The 20,538-nt window shown below is 35.1% G+C and overlaps 1 protein-coding gene across 1 annotated transcript; it reads right to left on the bottom strand.

The window, feature by feature from the left end:
* Positions 1-257: 257 nt before the first annotated feature.
* On the bottom strand, positions 258-19,031 carry LOC112555571. Its single transcript, XM_025224006.1, is given in 33 exon segments — positions 258-378; positions 766-979; positions 1,163-1,248; positions 1,468-1,574; positions 1,865-1,991; positions 2,323-2,340; positions 2,342-2,469; positions 2,679-2,769; positions 3,174-3,276; positions 3,486-3,558; positions 4,156-4,222; positions 4,418-4,444; positions 4,446-4,518; positions 4,821-4,978; positions 5,171-5,305; positions 5,823-5,911; positions 6,297-6,453; positions 7,686-7,825; positions 8,191-8,298; positions 8,724-8,881; positions 9,152-9,217; positions 9,711-9,814; positions 10,365-10,463; positions 11,440-11,539; positions 12,388-12,476; positions 12,738-12,837; positions 13,014-13,192; positions 14,398-14,470; positions 16,128-16,469; positions 16,897-16,999; positions 17,329-17,395; positions 17,938-18,122; positions 18,853-19,031. Coding segments are annotated over 32 exon segments (3,588 nt in total). The 5' UTR covers positions 18,115-18,122; positions 18,853-19,031; the 3' UTR covers positions 258-348.
* Positions 19,032-20,538: the final 1,507 nt, after the last annotated feature.

Raw genomic sequence — 20,538 nt, forward strand, 5'->3', positions numbered from 1 at the left:
TTTTTAAGAACTGCTTAACTTAAGTAGTTCTTTAGATTATTCTTGCATTAATATAGACATACAAATATTATAACACAATAATATAATAACAATAAGTCTGTCTGACATCACTGAGGCCTTTCAAAAGACATTGTCCAAGTTTGTAAGATACAACTTCCTATGCTTCTTATGATTGTCAATAACACAGTCAAAACTATGACTGCCAAAAATGTCACAATGATTCCCACAATTTGGAACTGTGCTTTTCACATTTCTTCTAGTCTCATAAAGACAACTTCTTCAGCCAAGAGACTAAAATCTCCAGCTTGCAGCTGGTTTTGCTGGCAACAAATCTGAACTGGATATCCTCTACAGATCAAGCAATGCCATCTTGTCAACCTGTTGAAATAAGAACAGATTTGTATTAGTACATGGGAAAATACTAGCGTAAAATTCTTCAGTGGCGTTCAGTAAGCACTGACTAAAGTAGTCAGTTGAAGGCCAACATGGACTACATATCTTTCATCATGCAATATAGCATTCTATAGACACAACATTTGCATGTTCTTTTGCATGTGTCTGCATATGTATTATTATTCTTCTGGTTGTATTTTTTTGTCGAGTACTTTGAGCTAACTTTTGATGGTGGGATAAAGAGCTCTATAAATTAATTTCATTATTATTGTCAAGCTGGTGGTAAGAATACCTGCATAGCTGACATCTAAATTATAAAAGAAATCTGCCTTACAAAATAACCTTTAATCTCTCGGTACTTTCAGGCTTTACCTTAGCTTGCATAACTGTGTACTGCTCAGTCTTGTCTCTAAGGTTTTGAGCAGCATCAGCCTCTTTGTCAAGGCCTGGCTGCACTTTGAAGATTTTCTCATCAACAAGGTCCAGCAGAAGATGGCGCATTTCAACGTCAGCATACTGCATGTCACTTAACACCCATGTAACCCTGTCCACACGCAATTCTGGAGGAACTTGTCGATAGTGCCCCCTGCAAAAAAAACAAACCCTTATGTAACAGACCCCATCTACTGATAACATGCAGAAGGGCAAATTTTGCTGTGATTCATACATAAATGTAACAAGTATGCACAGCATAATTCAAAAAGTCTACCATGAGAGAGAAAAGGAACAAAGTAAATTTAAAAAAAAAATACAAAAGCAAAACACTTACGAAAGCTGATAAGATTTCCACATCAGTTGACAAACTTCTTCTTCATTTGAATCCTGCAGCTGTACGATGTTCATGGTGGTTGAACTCTTCAGGTCAAAAATCATGATAGGTAATGTTAGTTCTCTCTCACATCTTTACAATTTATTTCATCTTCAACTTCATTGTTCAAAACTGTTTAAGTGCTTCCACACCTCAACAATGCAAACGTTAAAAAACAAGCCATTTAAAATGTGTATAAAATGTACATAAAAATGCTATGCTGGATCAGATAATTTGGCCACACTCCATTTGATATGCTTGCTTACCTTATCGTGTAATAGAGCATAGATGTGACCATTACAGCTTATGCTTGAAACTCTCGCCATCTTAGATAATTTTAGTTGTCTTTCATCAATTGTGGACCCAATGAAACCTAACAGACAGCAATGACTGATTAATGTGTAAGTCAGTACTAGGTAGCAAGAGATATGGCAGTGTATGCGTGTGTGTGTGTGTGTGCATTTGTGTGAGTGTACATTTGTGTACATGTGTGTGCATGTGTGACAGTGTACATGAGTGTATGTGTGAGTGTACCTGTGTGAATGCAAACAAGCCTGTGTCATGTGTCAATGAACATGCATGCATCATCACTATCATTAATTACACACTGAAATTAACATCATCATTTTCTGTTTGCATTACTACAAAAATCAATTTACACACCTGATGGTTTTAAGGGGTTTTCAGCTCTTAGGACACGATTTCCTGTTGTCAAAGAAATACACTGAACTAGCCCACTGAATATAAAGAAAAGATATTCTGCTCCTGTTGGGCCCAGTACTCTAGTTGTCTGAAACATAATATAGTAAAAAGGTCTGTTTTGTCTTCCAATCATTTAATACAAATGCCTTAAATGTAAATGTATTTGAAATGTATTTATAAGATTTTTGATGTTTTTAATTAATGTAATCCTCTTAAACTATAATGTCAAATTTACATGTTTATTAAAGAAAATAAATGGACAAGAAAATAGCTAGGCTTGAATGAAGGAGACTAAATACATGAATGAATGGAGGTGGGGAAAAAAGGAAGAATTAAGAAAGAAAGATAAAAAAGAACACAAAGGTGATTAAATTTGTCTTGATGCTGGATGGTAAGTGCAGTTATCTTACTGCAAATACCTTATCCCAGATATATGACATACATCACATGAAAAGTGTCATCCTGCAAAAGGCTGGCATAATCTGTTGCATTCAGATGAATGTCACAACGAAGGTCACGCAGTTGCATAGTTGAAAGGTCAAGAACAAGAACAGTAATGTGTGGTTCTGAAAAAAAAAGATGCATTCTAAATAAAACATTAGTACCCTTATAAAAAAATCCCATAAGATCATACCAAAAACCCAAATTGGTAAATTGTATTTTATATGACCAACAACCAGAAAAAGCTTATGTTAGCATCATTTAACAATGGGCTAATTCACTGACATAAACATAAACTTTACAATTAGTTGGAAAAAAGAAAAATAAAGTTTACCTTTTGGGGGAAATTCTGGAAAGAGAAGAACAAAGACAAGTTCCCGACCAGAGGGAGTTTGACACACAGACAACAGTTTGGTACTTCTAACCTAGAGGATGGAAAACAAGAAGAAGTGTAGATGACATTAATAAAAATATATAAAATTTTTCATAAGATCAGTAGAGAGGCAAAGGACATCAAAACCATGTGGGCCTAACTGATGGGAGCTGCCCCAAACTGGGTCCTCTGGCAAGGTGTTGTGGCCCCATGCCCCTTGAGAAGTAACAAGGAGCAAGGAATAAACAAGCATACTTTTCATATAGTTTGAGGTTTTAGTGTCTCCAGTCAGAAATGAAAATCATTTGTAAACAACTTTTAAAAATATATTACGCTGTGGCACACAAAAGTGTTTTAACTCCTCTAAATCATATTCTTTCAAAATATGTATAATTTATAAATAGAGAGAGATTTATAATATGTACATAATGTAATTCAAAGTTGCAATAATTGTACCTTGACGGGTTTGTACATCTGTGTATGATAAGAGGAAATTTGGTTTGTCTTCGTGTGGCGAACAACTATGCTGAACACTGCTCCCGTATCCTTCACGCCTCCTCTTGGAGCATAGATAAAGGTCTGAAACCAAGTTTGGTAATGCATAGGGTAAAAGAAAGGACTTCATGATAGAATTACTATGAGCAAAATACAGGTTATTCTGACAAGCTACAGTCATGTAAACATACACACATATATACATATATGAATGATGTCAATAGGTTGTCAGCAATAATTTTTTTGATGTGAAGTCTGACCACCAGTTATTACCTTGAGGTTCTTGTTAAAGTGACTTCTTCATGCCAAGGATCACCAAGCTGCATCCTGTCTAATGCACTTTGAACTGAGTGACAGAAAAAAACCTGTAATCATTTTATGGGACTATGGTAGAACCAGTCATTGCTGCTTTAAACAAAGATCGGAAAATAGAATGGTTGCGTGACCATAAATATAATGACTAGATACAACTTTGAAGTAATGATTTTCCTTTTCCATGCATTCTGTGCATGTACTTAAATGTGACAGAGCAGAAGTGGTGGTGGTGGTGGGGGGGAGAATTGGTGTTTTACAACAAGCCAGCAACCAAGGCTATATCACAGAAAAACAGAAAAGCATATAGATGTTGTTAACAAATGTTACATGCAAAGAAAGAACAGAATGGCTGAGTTGATACCAGAGAAGCAATAAAAATGCTGCTGTTGATTTGGAATAAAGAAGAAGCAAGGAAAGAAGATGATGAAGAAAAAGAAAAGAATTTTGGCCCATAAAAGAATATGCATGAAAGTTGTGACAATGTGGTGAAAAGTAAAGAGCTGATTTTATTCTAATGAAATAGTCTTCAATGCAATTAACTACTTTTACCTTAGAAAACATGAATGAAAATAAAGCCTGTCACACTAAAAGAATTGTGGATTTTTAATATTAATGATATAGGAAGTACCAGTCTTCCTCTCTGAGGCAATTTCTGCTTGGCTTCTTCCCGGAATATTTGTGTCAGAAAAAATTGCCTAAAACACAAAAATGAGCAAAAACCCAAATGCATATGCATAAAACCACATTCTTATTAAAACACACACACACAGTTAAGCCATTTATTCTTATATAAAGTCTTACATTCTTTTGTGTTTGAAAGGATGTTGTAGGTAATGCATGGATTGACATTTGAGATATGCATGCATCGTGCACCATGCATGAAGACTTACTTTGGACTTCTCAGAACTGGAGGGGCTTGTACATTGTTTTGCTCAAGTCTAGTTTGTATTTCTTCTCTGGTACAAAATAGCCAAACTCTGTAGCCCTTGACCTAGAAAGACATTAGCAAGTTAAAAAAGATTCCCAGAAACTAACCAACTGACATTGTTATCCAAAGAAATGTTTTTTTGTCATGGAAAGAGAGAATGCATTGACTAGTTACATGTGAAAAAATCAATTTGAACCAAGTATGCCTGCAACCAAAACAAGCAGTCCATTTATGCTGTACATTATTTTGTTTGTCATCAACTCTATTTTTTTTTAAGCATTTGACAACAATTCAAGTTCTCTTCCATCAGAGCCTATTCTTGCAATATTCTTTTTTCCACCACTCTCAAACTATTCAACACTTACAGGTCATATCTCCAGATATTTATGGAACCATTCATGTCTACAGTAACCATTTGGTTAATGTTGTTTATAAAGCCCAAGAATATGAGGGTTGAAACATGATGTCTGAACATCTCTGCCTCTAAGTTCTGACCAATCAAGTTCACATCATGTCCCACATCCTGAAAAATATGGAAATATTTGACTGATTTCAAACTGACTTTTTTCTTAAAATACATTAAAATTGCTATAAATTTTTATGAAGCAATCTATAAATATTTTATAACAAATAAAACAAATATATAATTAAGAATCAAAGAAAACAACCTATGTAAAAAATAATTGAATTAAAAATGATCCATTCATGAACTTACATAAATGTTTGGCTGGTAAAATATATATGGTTTGTCTGAGCTCTCCCCATGAGCTTTGACATCAGATGAGGAAGAAAAGGGTTCAACATTGATCTTCAGAAGATCGCCACTGTCTAGTCCAATACAAACTGAATGCTTTTAGAAAACAGTGAATTGCAAATGTTACTCATGTGACCACACATACATTGCAATACTTGTGCATGCATCATACTAATATGGCAGAGTGAGAGAGTTCTTCTCCACAACTTAGTCAGCAGCGTGTATACTATAGTAGATGCATAGCTATATATATCATCAAATGATCAGAATGCATCAATAATGCTTAAAAAAATCATTAAAAATTAAAAGAACAGAATTAATTTAATAACAGCATGTTATCCCAAAAAAACATGTGTAAGCACACCTCTTTAACTGGAAAAATGTAACACTAAAGAATAGTACTTTCATTTTTTTCCATCATCATGGTTGTTTTTTTCAGTTTCTCTCCATCATGATTGTTCTTATTGTTGTTATAATTAATATCCTTGTAAAGCGCCATGAGCTTGCTCAAAGGGTTGGGATATGGCGCTATAAAATAACCTTTATGATTATTATTATTATATATAAAGTGATCTGACAGCAGCAGTATCAACAATATCAACCAGAAATTAACCTGAATGCCGAATATAGATAATGATGGGAAGAAGACTCCTTTTGTTGGCAAGTTGCTGGCCTTTAATAATCCCAGCTCTTTCAGGGGACCTTTGGTGAAAATAGCAAAACCTCAGCCTGTATTCATAGTTTATCCACAAAAAAGTTGTTTTATTAAGGCTTAATGACTTTCTTTAAGTAGAAATAGATTTAGCAAGTTGTTGGCTGTCAAAGATTTCTTTTGATAGGATTAAAGGTGGATTTCATTATTCAGAGCATACTTTACTTCTGCTGTAGTTTCCTGCCAAATGATCTGTTCAACAATCTTTAACTTGTTGCTATCACAAGTATATACACAAAAGCTCTGCAAAATATCAATGTATGGGACCTCTCAAAAATGTTTTACCCTAAAATGCATTATCTTTTCCTACAATTAGGAAGGATTTTTGCTATTATAAAAATGACCAAAAAATGGCTAGTGCTGAGCTGTACTCACCAATATGAAAAGTAAAGTCATCTTGGTCTACATCTAGTGAACCCAGCAGCTGCAGGACTAAGGGAATATTCCCATGCTGATCTGCTTGAAGAGCCAGAGCGCTGATAGTGTTTCTGTCAGCTTGAGTCCCTGCAAAGCCCCACACTTGCATGGTTCCCTGAAGAGAAAGACATCCACACACTTCAAAATTATGTGAAAGACCTAGAGTATTCAATACTTCAGTCACAGCTATACTGCCCAAGATCAAACTGCAATGATTCCCATAATATAAAGAATGCTTATGTCTATGCACATTTATAATTATATGCTGACAGAAATACTACCTTTAATAAGTCAAAGGTTCTAGGGAAGAAGCAGAAATCCAAATGATATCCTAGAATTCTGTGACCAAAGAAGGGCCTAGATGAAAGAGAGGAAAAGCAACCACAAAGCAGCGTACAAATACATAGCAGTTAACTATGTCATCAGGAAAGGGGTAAAGGCAGTTCAATAAACTGGGTCAAGGACCAATGCTAGACCATAGAGGAAGGAATGGCAAGAGGTGACAGCAAAAGGCCTATTAGCTACCAAATTATATAAAGACCCTCACCAAGACAAGTTAAAACAAGACTTTAATCATTAAAAAGACCAAGCGCTATCTTCTTAGATATGCCTAACCTGAGGGACTGAATATTGCAACAACTTGTACAATTTCAAACTGAGGACAGGTTCCAACATCATCCAAAGCAGCTAGACTACAGCCAGCAAGCCTGCAGACTATCAATGAATCCTATGGGAAGAGGTCAAGACAGTGATACAAAAAGGAGCTAAAGTCCCCTGGCATTAACCAGATGAGCTGTTTAAGCAGGGAGTTAGAAACAACAAAGACTCTTACTGCTCAGTCACAAAACATCGGGGAATTCAAAGAATGGCCTACACAATGGACACAATATCGGTGGACCAGCTCAACTGGGAAGCCAGCATTTGATGATCAACTGGTACCAGTCAAGGAATGGATGATTGATGATGATGACTGATGATGGATGGACGATGAACTGGTTGTTCCATGTAGGACCTGCTCACGTCTCAAGACATGCCTAAACAGCAAACCTTGTTAGCCACTGCTTATAAACTGTTGTTTACCCTGATGACCAGTACAAGTGGACCAGAATGACCAGTTGCATTCCTAGGTATCAGTCAAAGGATGAATAAATGATCATTGAATAAATACTGAAAAAATAGAATTTTGGCATCCCTTTTTTGTTTCATCAATGTGTTATATATTTGTAACAGCATTCTGACTTCACAAGAATTTTTAACACATGCTAAGCAAACTAAGAAATCTTCTGGTATGCTGACTTTCTGTAACATATTTTTTAAATTATAAAAGGATAAAGAACTGCAACCAACCCCTTGGTTTATAGAAATGAGCCGTGTGGCATCCAGGCTCCATGCCAAATCCACTGTGCTGTCATCAACAGAGGCTGAATTGTGAACAACACGTGTAGGTTTCCACGGTTCATAGCGCACGTCATACACAATTATATCTCCTGTAGTGACAAGCACATTTGTCAGTTATTTAAAAGCTGGTCTGCATTGTGCAGCACTCATTGACAGGTGCCAAGAAGTAACACTTCTCAAAGACCTTGTGATATTCATAATTAATGTATGAATAAAATGAGAATTATGTTACACAATGAAATAGAAACAGGTGTCACTTTATTTATCTATATTCATCTTAAAAGCAGGTCTTTGGTTGGACAGACCTTGTTTAAAAGTTGGGCAGATTATTTTGAGACATTGTAAGGAAGTTATCTCGTATGTATGTGCATGCATTCATATGGAAATGCATGCATGAATGAAAAAAAAAAATTTAAGCATGACTTGTGAGGCATAAGAAAATCCAAACACTTCCCATGCACTGTGCCTATGGCAATAAGAGTGTGGTCTGGAGATGGCTTCACACATTGTACACCACGACACCTGGATGGCAGGGTCAGCTTGGACACTACAGGTCTCATCCTGAAGACAAATAGTTCTCTCAGCAGGACAGCCCAACTGAACCTTCTTTTACTATAGCAAAGACTCAATAGATAACCTAGCCATTGATAAAACATCAGTTCACATTTTACTCTTGATTTTGATAGATCACCTGCTGATGTGAAATTTGTGCTGAGCATGCAAACTGCCTGGATGAGGATAAGCATTGTGAGGTAGTCTTACAAAAAATGAAAACAAACAGCTGAATTATTCATAGATGCAAACAATGTCTATTCCTTTAAACTGCAAAGCTCACAGCACCAGCCATTGCAACATAATTGTCAATCACAGGTACAAATGATGATGATGATGTCGATTTGTAATGCGCAGGTATCCATTCCGAAGAATGCTCATTGCGCATTACAAAGCATCCCCAACAACTCAAACTATTTTATTAGTGATAACCTACTTTCCAAAATTGCGCCTCCCTTCTTTTATAAATAGCAGCTCGTTCCATCTTACGACAGACTTCAGGTGGGTCTAATGGTCCTTTTTCAAACTTTTTCAAATGGGATGGGTGCAAGTGGAAGAAAGTAATAACCTCTGTGTCAGCATCAACTTTTTCACTGCAACAATAGATTACAACTGTATACTAAAAAGACATTCTTTGGTCATAAATCGTATATTTAAAGTACTTGCTCCATCCTTTCCTCTCAATTTTTCACCAGTCATGCTAACTCCATACAAGTTTGAAGTTTTCAGATGGCTCTTCCTTCTACAACACATTTTTTTAAAATGTAATTTATTTTTTTTAATGTCAACAGACTCTACAATTCTACTGATAAAGACTGATTGTTGAAGAATGAATAATAAATTTACAATTTTAAGCAACTTACCCATTTTCCTGACCACTTAGTTGTGAAGGTGTATGAAGATCCTGAGAGTGAGCCCATACATCTTTCCTGCAGACAAAGATAACCCTTTAATAGTGCTTTAATTCATTAAAGTTGTTGAATGTAAAGCATTTGCAAATCAAAATTTTTACTGCTATTTGTTATTGTGATATTAACAAAGAAGAGGCTACAATATGCACTGAAATGTAGACTTTACAAATGCATGCATGCTCATATGAACCTCACAAAAAAAAGGCATTCCTGGACACAACAATGCAAGCATCCACTTTCATAAATGCCTATGGCTGCAACCAAATGCATGTCAGATGGTATGCTAGATTACTAATATCTAAAGGCACCTAATCTGCAAGAAGATACTTTTGCTAGAAGAATATCTGTCTTCTAAAAGCCCTTAGATTGGAAGAACATACTGATAGCAGTCATTAAATACTATAAAGAGTTCCTGCCTTCTCCGGCATAATCACATCTGACACTATTTTTAAGACAGCACATGCTGTTCTGTAATCTACATTAAACACATGCAAAATAAGTTTCTCCCTACTTGTGTATATTGCGGTTCTGCTGCTGCTTGAAGTAGTGCTTGGTAATGAGACTGTAGGCTGGATCATCTTGGTTCCTACCAGCAGTATGACCTGTACTGATTTTCTGAGAAACACACAAGCACACACACATGAACACACACACATACACACACAAACAAATGCAGGTGCATATGCGTATTATTATGTAGAGAAAATAAAGTTTGTGTCTGTGTTCAGAATAGATAATCAGATCTATCAGATCCAAATACATGTATAAAAACAAGACCATGAAAAACAACAAAGATAATATTTTTGCCTTATGACCTATAGGTATACTTTCAGGACTGGAGCTCTCTCCCCTCCATAGTTACCATTCACTTGATTTCAGTACAAGAAAACAAAAACTATATTCCTTGCAAATCCTATTGTTTAAATGTTTTTAAAATGTACGCTGGGTGTCAATGATAGCTGAGTCAATAGTGGAACACATCATACTTTGTGCAGCCACTACTGTTCTAAATGCTCCATTGCATTGCTTTTCTTCTTGAGTTCAGAATTCCATCATCAACGTTTCTGTAAATTATCTCCAGCAGAAGTATAGTTACTTCTTGCTAATGAGAACACACTTGGTCAAAATAAAGCAATAAACTGCAATGGTTAGACTTTAAGATTACTTCTGCTTCTCCAATGAACAGCACATCTGTCATGTTCTTGAACGTTCCATGAACATGCAGTACTTCTGCTGCAACACGCCGCATAACAGCCCTGGTTTCCTGCACAAAGAATGAAACATAAATAAAACAGGAAATGTAACTCATCTTTTATGACTGGAAAGAATGACAAAGTCTGGATACAGCACTGCATCGATTTTAACGTTTCAATCATTAACACACAAAGTTTGAAAATGAAAACATCTCCAAACTTAGTTACATTTATAACAGAAATGTAGTTTTCCATTTAAAGAGTAGTCTTGAATCAATTCTATACTCCCCATTTCTACTTACCCAGTCCTGTCTAAAATAGTATCTTGTTTAAAAATGCATAAAATATTTTTTTCATATACTGCTTTTTATACAAACCTGATAATCCAGAGGTAAACACCTTTTAATCTTATCTTCATTGTCTGCATTGTCTTCATTATCTCTACTACTTTAATTCCTTTCATCCTGACCAAGATTTCTTCCAAAGAAGTATTGTAGGATAGCTTAGTCATATGAGTAAGTCCTAGATACTTGTAACTGCTTACTATTTTTATTTATTACCATTTCTCTGAGACTGAAATACTCATTAAGGTTTTGAGGTTTTGATTTTTTGCCATACTACCCATAGACTTTCTGTCCACAGAATTAAGCATTTTTAAATAATCAGTGAATGCTACACATAAATTGCATTTCTTTTGCATATTTTTCTCATAGAAACAAGTGTAAAAAATATGATCTACTGCTGTTTAAATGTTTGTGAAACTTTGTCTGCTCATCACATATTTTATTTGTATCTTTCTCATAGTTGCACAAATGCATTTTTAGTCTAGATGTAAAAGCTTTACTAAAGGTGCTTAAAAGTAGCATGCATGATCAGACTTCACTGTATGCATACACAATAATCCATCTGTATACACTCAAATACATTTACAAATATCCCAAAATGTTATATAACTGGTGAGACAATTCTGTAGATCTAATAAATTAATTAGGTGGCTTAGCAATTATACACCAAGCAGCAGATGGGAGATGATATGGAACAAGGCACCTGCAACATTATCTCTTCAGCGATGAGCTGCAATGTTTTATTCTCTTCCAAAGCCTGTACAGTCATGACCCAGTCCTTGTCCTCTAAGAGGTAAGCAGCCCTGTCAAAACAGTTCTTATTTTAGAATTGCATGACACATTCATGAAATAATTCCTTGTGCTCTTGTGATTTCTGATACAGTATTGTCCTGTAACATGAGTTTATGAGTCAAAGCACGCATCAAAGTCATGGTCTAAGTTGTTTTGTTTAGTTCTTTTCTTATACCCTAATGATCTGTGATTAAGTATCCAAAAACAATTGTCCAGCCTATCTATACATTCAGAATCAAACAATGTTATTCATATGTATACATGTATAATTATTCCTACATTCTTATGATTTCCAAACAAAGTAGCATTGACTTTGTTAATGGAAACACATTTCCAATGATGAGCTCACATGAAGCAAGCTACAAATCTGACAAAGGTCCTTAATAAACTGTTTTATAATTGACTCAAAACCATAAAGCTTAAAACCACTGAATCTGACACAGATGAAAGTGAAGCAGAAGCAGAGTCAAGTTTGTGAAGAAATCAGCAAAGTTCTATGGAAGTTCTTGTGCATGAAACACTACAATTTCCACGTAAACTGCTACTTGCATTAATAAATAACTGCTCAGTTGTACAGGCAAGGACAAGGATTTTTTTCTGAATAGAATGTAGACATGATGAAAATGCAATGGCTGTAACATATGATTCCTGGCTGCGTGATAAATCTGATGGTGTATGGTAAGTTTCAGTGATGTGCCACTTGTGCTGTTTTCCTCCATTTACATTTAGCCTCCAGAATCTCAGAACCTATTATACCAAGGAGGAGAGGGACAACTGGCAACAAGGCTTAAACATCACCAAAGGCTGTAAATATTACCAATCAATTATTAATTAATCAAGGACTGGAGGAACAACTTACTGTATTATGTCTCTCTCACCATGTCCATAGGCAGATGGTACATACTGAGCAATAAAGTCATCGATAATCTCTTCAACTAGACTGCGAACCTGGAAGTTTGCAGGATAAAGTTCTACTCTCTTTCACATGAACAAAAACTGGCAAATTTAAACAATATAGTAACAGCTTATTCTCCTTACCAACACTGATAATATACACTGCTGCCACAGTTAATGAGAGAAGCAATCTGATGGCCATTCGAAAATATTAAGAAATACAGATCAAAAGGCAAAAAGTGAGACTGGTATGTGCCACAATTGACAATAAACAGACATGAATGCAAAACTCTTCCCATCAAAAAACATCCTTACAATAACATAGTCTTCCATCTGCCATGGCTTGTAGGAGTTCACTCCCAGTTCTCCATTGTATGGCTTCTTTCTTCTTTCGTAGTCATGTTGCAAGGTTGCTCTGGCATGAACAGTGATAAGAGCTTGTCAGTTACTTAGATTAGGCCAGATGTCTAATGCTTAAAAAAGTATCCAACCTGAAAATAATAATCTGTGAGACAAATGTCAGATTAACACCTATTTAGTTGTAAAATCGATCCTGTCTTCCAAGAATTTAATGAAAATGTAAAATCTTACTTGAGATACTTTATACGATCTACTGTTTGTGGCATAGCATTAACTGCTCGTTTAACGAGTGATGAAGTGGAGTGAACACTGCTGAGACTGGGGCGTCGAGAAGCATCTTTGCCATCTGAAATGTAGCAGAAAATCTGACTAAGCAGACTCAATGCAGGGTGAAGCATGACAAAACACCTCTAAAATCATGAGAAGTGTGCATATCAATCAATTTGAAGCACTGTTGGTGATGTAAAATGGTATTGAAACAAAAAGGTGTATTTCCAGTATCTAGCAATCTGGCATGATTTATAAACATTCAAATGTAACTGGACATTGATACAACATGAGACAGAAGCCTCAACACACACACACACACACATATTAGATACATAATATAAATATATAAACAGAGAGAGGAGATGCAAGAAAACCAAAAACCCTAATGTTGCAATGTACTTCAAAGGGTTTCATAGTAAATAAGATGTGTTTTGGATCACAGGGAAGGGGAACTCAAAGGTAAATTTGATGAACCCTTTTATATTACTATAGCTACCCAAGTATGACATTCCCTCCCTCTCATTTTAACTTGTATAACAAGTCTCATTTTCACTGAGCTGAATACACCTACTCAGGTGATGCCTTTGTTCCCTTCTGTGCCCTTCATGCCCCAGCAGAGCCCTTCTTCTGTCCCATTATGATCCTGAACTTAATAAACTATGACCTAGTGCAATCACTTTCAATTTAGCTGTCTTGCCAATATTGACATGGGTTGTACTGGATAGATAAAATGATTACTGACTGACCTATAAAAAACTAATCAAATGGGTACACAAAGATAAAGAAATATCTGAATTAGAGTATTCATCTGATCAAGCCTTTTCACTCAGAATTCACATGCACATACAGTATTACAAGATAAGTTAGATGGTTGGTTAGAGAGATCAGAGAACCAAAGAATGTGTTCAAATAGCTTCAAAAAATGTGTTCTGAGTATCTCTTTAGCCATTTCTAGTTATTGCTATGTAGCAAATAAAAAAAATTATAAAAACATGTTGCCAAAAAAAATGCAGTCCTTATCTATGTTGCTCTTATCTATAATAAATTTCAAAATACATTTTTTTCATTGTACCCCTTTTTACATAACTGATCCCTTTGTCAATAAAACTTCTACATTTGGATCATAATGAACTTCTACATACTAGTCAACAAAAATGAAAGTTCCATCTCACATAATTTCTTCCCTTTAAAAAATCTAATTAGTTTTATATTCATCTGAGAAGTCTTCCTTTCCCTAAATTTATTTACCTTACTATTGATTTCAAATTGCCCATCCTTTGTTTGGTCCACTGATCTGCCTGCCTATATATGTATCTTTTCAATGTGTCTTTGTCCCTCTACCTACATTAGTAATGATGGAAGAGCCTACACCAAGCCAAAAGCTGAAGGATGAGGAGTTGGGAATGTGCAAATTACACCTGCAACTATATACAGACTGATCATATTGTGTTCAATCAAACTGTGTTGGAAATTGAGTTAAGATAAATCCTGATTGTCTTTATGTTGCAAATCTCCAATCATTGTTTTAGCACAACAGTAACATGTGTTATAGAAAAAAAAATCAGAAAGAAACATAAATATAAAAAAGTTCTGGAACTTAATGTAACGATCGTCCAGGATATACAGACACAAAGTCTTGTCAGATTTATGAAGTAAATTTTATTGCAATGTGCTTCTGGAAACTCAACCATAAGGCAGTTGTCACAGAATGGTGCATAACTTAATAAATAGAAAAAAAGAAGACATTAAAATTGTTAAAAAAAATCACATTTTGATAACATGATACCCTGAGATACAGAATATAAAGATAAGATGTGTTTTAAAACGTTTTAGAAAAATAGTTGCATAAAAATGACATCACCCTGTCCTAGTTTTGATAAATCACATGCAGTTCTGCATGTTGAGGAAAGAGAACCACCACCAAAATAGTACCAGAAAGGAAGATTGCATCTAAATAATGCAATCTAGGTAAAACAATCGAAGAAAAACAATTTTATCAGCTAAGAAAGAATTTGACGAGCATTCAGTGTTTCAACTTTGTTTGAACTGTTTACTCAATCTGACAGTTTAGGATAGGCCCCAAAGCCTAGTGGTTCACAATAAAACAAAGATCTGATTAGCTGTCATGCCAGTCTATGATGGGAAAACTTTTCTTGCTAACATAGATGGGTAAATGATTTATAAGGGAAAGACTGGGTTTAGTTCTCTTCGTGCCCAGATATTGTGCACCAAAGTTAAATGCCCATATGGACTCTCTACCTTTAGTTATTTTTCTGTATTTTTTTCTTTTACTGGTTATTAACAAATGTCTACTTTTATTCAAACATAAGTCATTCAAAGTGATGCAGTCCTAAATGCAGCAATTTCCTGCTATTGCAAAACAGTTTTCTTGCTTTGTCATAGTTATTATAATATAAGAATAAGCAAGCACTTTTATTATGAATGACAAAAAAATAAAAACATAAAATAATGTTTGCAGGAGGTAAGCAGACAGAATATGGCATCAGAGCTATAACAGATTACACTTTCAAAAATCGTCACGTTGCAGAAAAATGTAGATCATTCTGGGTCAATCATATTGGCAATAGAGTGAATATATAAATTATAAGCAAATATTATAATATCAATAATTTGACCATAAAAATACATAAATTATAATTTGCTCAAGTAGTATTAATGATTATATTTTTGTGTATAAATATAAATATATAATTGTTTCCAGATTATTCAATTTGATAAATATGAAGGCACACATTCACATACCCACCCACCTCCTCACACAGATTGCACATTTTCAATAGTCTAGGAACATTAAAGGTAAAATACAGTATTGTAATGACTGGATATCTATGGATAAATGGACTTTTTATTGACTTGCAGATGACTCTTCAATACATTATTATCTGATAATCCTTTGTTATTGCTATTTTCAATGAATTAAAATGATGCATAAAAAAAATGTTAATTGTGAGAATCAAAGTACAGTACTAGTAAAATAGACTGCTGAGATAATGGCAACAGAATGAAATCTCTTGCATTTCTTTAAAGAAAACATGTTGTCTTCTACTGTGTTACCAGCTACTAGATTCATGTAGAGGTCGTGGTACATATAAGACTCTTCGTGGGTTCTTTCCTTTGTGCTTTCTTTCTCTTCTCTTCCAGAAGTTTTCTTCTGGATATTTACTTCTTAAACTGAAGAGCTCTTGAGGAAAATATGTGAAGTATCCATTTTCAAAAACTGGAGAATAAATGTCAAAGTAGCTGTCATATGAAAGAGGGGTGTATATATCATACTTTTGCCCCCAGTAACGCTCAGTCATCTTACCAATAGGTGTGGGCTGCCTCATGACCATCTGTCTTTTCAAACGCAGTCTTTCTTGTGCTTCCTGGAGTCGCTGTTTTTCAATCATAAGATACCTAGATGACATCAGATAATGAAAAGAAAAAATAGTAGCTACAAAGAGGAAAAAGCAAAAATACATAAAAAGGAGTGTCTATCATAGATCCCCTTATAAAGTAAAACACCTTTCAAGTAATTTTTTAAAGTGCAGTCCATTTGGATAACACCTTGAAAGCTCAATCTATGGACTAGATAAAGATCTTTTCCCTTGATTTATCTCACCCTATGTGAAATAGCTGCAAAGTGTCCCCTTAGTTGATGATACTGTGTCTTTATCACATAAAAATGCTTCATTTAATGTTTTCCTTGGAACCCAAATATTTCTTTTATTGTCTCCTGCATGTTCACACTTCTATCGTTCATCTACATCATGATATTGATTGAATTTACAAATTTACAAGTGGCAGTAAGCAAAACCTAAAAAGATTCTTTCAAAATACTCACTTGATCTGCATAGCCTTTTCTTGCTGTAGCTGAGAGAATTCTTTGGTACGCTGAGAGATAACTTCATTAACAAGGCGTGCTGTTGAAGGACTGGCTTGTGGGTCTACAAATGAAAAATTACTTATATTTTTAATGGTTGAAGCACATAAATAGTCAAGAATATACTGTCATCAATAAACTGTAAGAGAAAATATAAGCAGCTTTATATTGTTTTTATCATGCTGTCTCATTTCAATACTTCAGAGGTAGTTCTTTAAGCAACTATTTTAAAGTTGACATTGTAAAACACTTTCTATCCAGTGAGTTTTGTAGAAATTTTTTGCCATTCTGAATCATGCTGGATCTCCAGTATACTAATACAACACTAAATTAAGATTTTATTAAAGTATCAACTTTTTACGCACACACAATGTTGTTAACATATTAAGTTACCTTTGCTGTGGCCATATAAGCGTTCTATTTCATCTTTTAATAACATATTGCGGCCGCTCAGTCTATCCTGAAAAGAGACAAACATAATTAACGGTAAAGTGATTAACAAAGCATTGCAAGCATTTGACTTATTTATTGACTGAGATGAACAAAGGACAATATAGAAAAGAAATTAAAAAAATGAACAACTGCTAATACACGAAAAGCATGTAAGTGTACAAGATCATTTTGCATATTTCTTTTTCTTCCTCATCACAAGGGCATAGTAAAAACACCTGCAGTCCGGTTTAGGTGCTTGAGAACATAGCAACAGTTGTTTTAATGGTGTTTAATGCTATTTCTTGATTGCAAACAATAAAAAGCAAGTAAACAGATCAGGAATTAATATCAAACTAGAGTTGTTCCTATTTTTTTTAATTCTATATACCTTTAAAGTATCTTTTTATCAGGTTTCATAAATGTACTTAGATACCTTTCCTATCAAGTTTATTACTATTATATCTCTTCCCTGTTATGAGTGACAGAACCAAAAAAATGTACTTTTTAATGTCACATTTAAAAAAATTAAAAGCCTTGTAAACACAGTTTGCTCTAAGCAGTCAGACTTACAAGTAAGCGTTGTGTTCTCTCATTCTCAGCATCACTGATACTCTCAAGGTGCTGACGAAGAGCTACATTTTCCTGAATTCTCTGTTCCATCTCAGCAATTTCCTGCTGCAGTTTTGCCAATTTCTTTTCCTGCATCTGCTTTCTGTCAACTGGTAACGGAAGGTAGATGTCCGCCATTTTGACATCTGAAAGCAGCAACAACAAAAAAAAATGCTTCGATTTTCTTCATCAATAATGATTACCATAGTTACCAGTATACCACCTCAGAGAGAGAGGATGATAAATCTGTATTAATGATAGTGGCAGAATAAGCAAATCTTTTTTAATCCAGCTCTTGCTCTAATAAACAAGGGAAAAATAAACTAAATTACTTGACACCAACAGAGAGTGGAGAGAGGATAAATAAACAAAAGTGGTAGTTATCAGCTCATATTTACAAAGAGTCCTGGAGTTGGGGAGAACCTCAAAAGCTTTATGGTTTTGAATCTTCATGCCATTTAAATGAGAGCCCATGGGGATAGTGACAGAAATCGATAGTTCGAGTGTGTGAAGTAGAGAATCCCACCTGTTGAAATTATTTCTTAACTGATAATACTGTTTGCTATCAAGGTAACTGAACAAGCCATGTCAGTTGCTTTCATTGAATACCCGATAGTTGATCCACAGATAAAGCAATGCGGGTGGTGGTGGTGGTGAGGGGGTATGGGGGAAAGAGTAATTTGAAAATGACCCACCACGGAACTTTTAAAAACAACGAGGATGCACAGCTAAATTTCCACTAAATTAGGAGTTCTAAATATAGGAAAGTAGATTTTGTTCAGTTCTACGGCAGTAATCATTGTGTATTATACTACGTATTTGCATGCAGATTCGACGATCAATTATCGACAAACGTAAAAATTCAAATTTACTTACCGGAAACTTGTTACTTATTCTTTCCCGTATGACAGAATATGTGTGAGCAGCATTAAGTAATACTCATAATGTATAATTTTTTGTAACCATTTTCCTCAATCACTGTAAAAAATGTCAGCGATCCATTCTCGCCGCCATTTGTAAACAGCTTCTGCTTCCACAGCCGACGCACGTCCATTGGCTACCTGGAAGGTCAAAGTTCATGATGCTTATTTCTTGTTCAGCAAGTGCGAAACAAAATAAAAATGTTACTTATGCAAAACAAAACCGAAAGATACACTGCTAAAGTATTGATAGCTTATTGATCAAACATCTCATCTGGTGAGAGATTGATCAGTGAATGAATGATATGTGTACTGGGTCTCGGCGACTGTATAGGTCGACATTTTGCGCCTCCACCATACAAGAACTCGCGTCGTCTGCTGTGTCGTGGAAATTATTTTACTATACTATTTTATTTCAAACTTGTGGGTCTTAAACAAGGATAAATAGCAATTCATTAGATTGGTAGCAATTGTCAGGCTGTTTATGGTGAATTTTGTATTCGTCTGGCTGCAAATGTGACCGGTCTACAGCAGGGAAGAGTACTCTCACTCTCTCTCTCCTGTGCAAGTGTGCACAGCTAATCGTTGTTTTTTGGGGTGTTTTTTTTTTTTTGGTGTTTTTATTAAAAAGAAGTCTTCTCAAATTTCCACTTGACATTAGTTTCTACGTTAAAAGGCAGTGACAGCGCTTCCACAATTGTTTTCCATTGATTCCGGGACCATCCCAGCCAATGATCGGTTCTTACTCCTTATATATGTCGCACTCATTGTATTTATTAACTCTTGTCATTGAAATCAATTACACCTTTACAACGATTATTACATGACCGATTAGCAATCGATGTTTTCTTTCGCAATGATTTTGAAAACCTGGGAACAGTAGCTGATACAATTACCTGTATAAACATATCTTTCAGAGACACGCAATAACAAACCGTATTTGATTAATTTATGATATATGCTGTGATTTGAATGCGGAAGATGATCATCGCTGAGCTCTTATTTTTTTTTTATGTTCGTTTGTTTGTTTCTGTGTCCGTTTGTTCATAGTTTGTAGTACCAGTTGAATAACAGTGGTGTAGGTGGTGGCACCAGTAACAAAGTTGCTGTAGTCACATGACTCATCCAAGATCTCCATCACTAAAAATAACACCAAAAAAAATTTCTCCCGCAGATTCTCTAAAGTTTCGATGTGATTGGTCAGGGGCGTCATTACAAGGGACCAAATGTCTAGAACACCACTGACTGTTCCGGTGTGTGCACATGTGCGCTTGAAAGTGTATTGTGTGTGGTATTACTTTTGTTTGTACCCTACCCATGTAAGTGCTAATTATGAACACTAGTAATGGTCAGCAAAAAACTACCTTTAATGTCAGTTTTCACTGTTATCAACAGCTAATGGTGTCATTATTGCTGCTAAGATTGATACAACATGAGAGCAGAAGTTGTACTATGAAATGTTTCCTTCAGCAATTGGTCTTGCCATTATTTCTTGTACACAAGAACTGTTTCAATGTGGTAACGGCACTACTTAAAGTTGAAAGGGGGTCGTCAATAGACTGGATTTTAATGCAAGATGTATGACATACCAATATCATTTTTTTTTTTTGTTTTTTTTTTAGCTGGTGAGAACTTGGTGCAT

Source organism: Pomacea canaliculata, linkage group LG14, assembly GCF_003073045.1.
Source record: "Pomacea canaliculata isolate SZHN2017 linkage group LG14, ASM307304v1, whole genome shotgun sequence".
Lineage (NCBI taxonomy): Eukaryota > Metazoa > Mollusca > Gastropoda > Architaenioglossa > Ampullariidae > Pomacea > Pomacea canaliculata.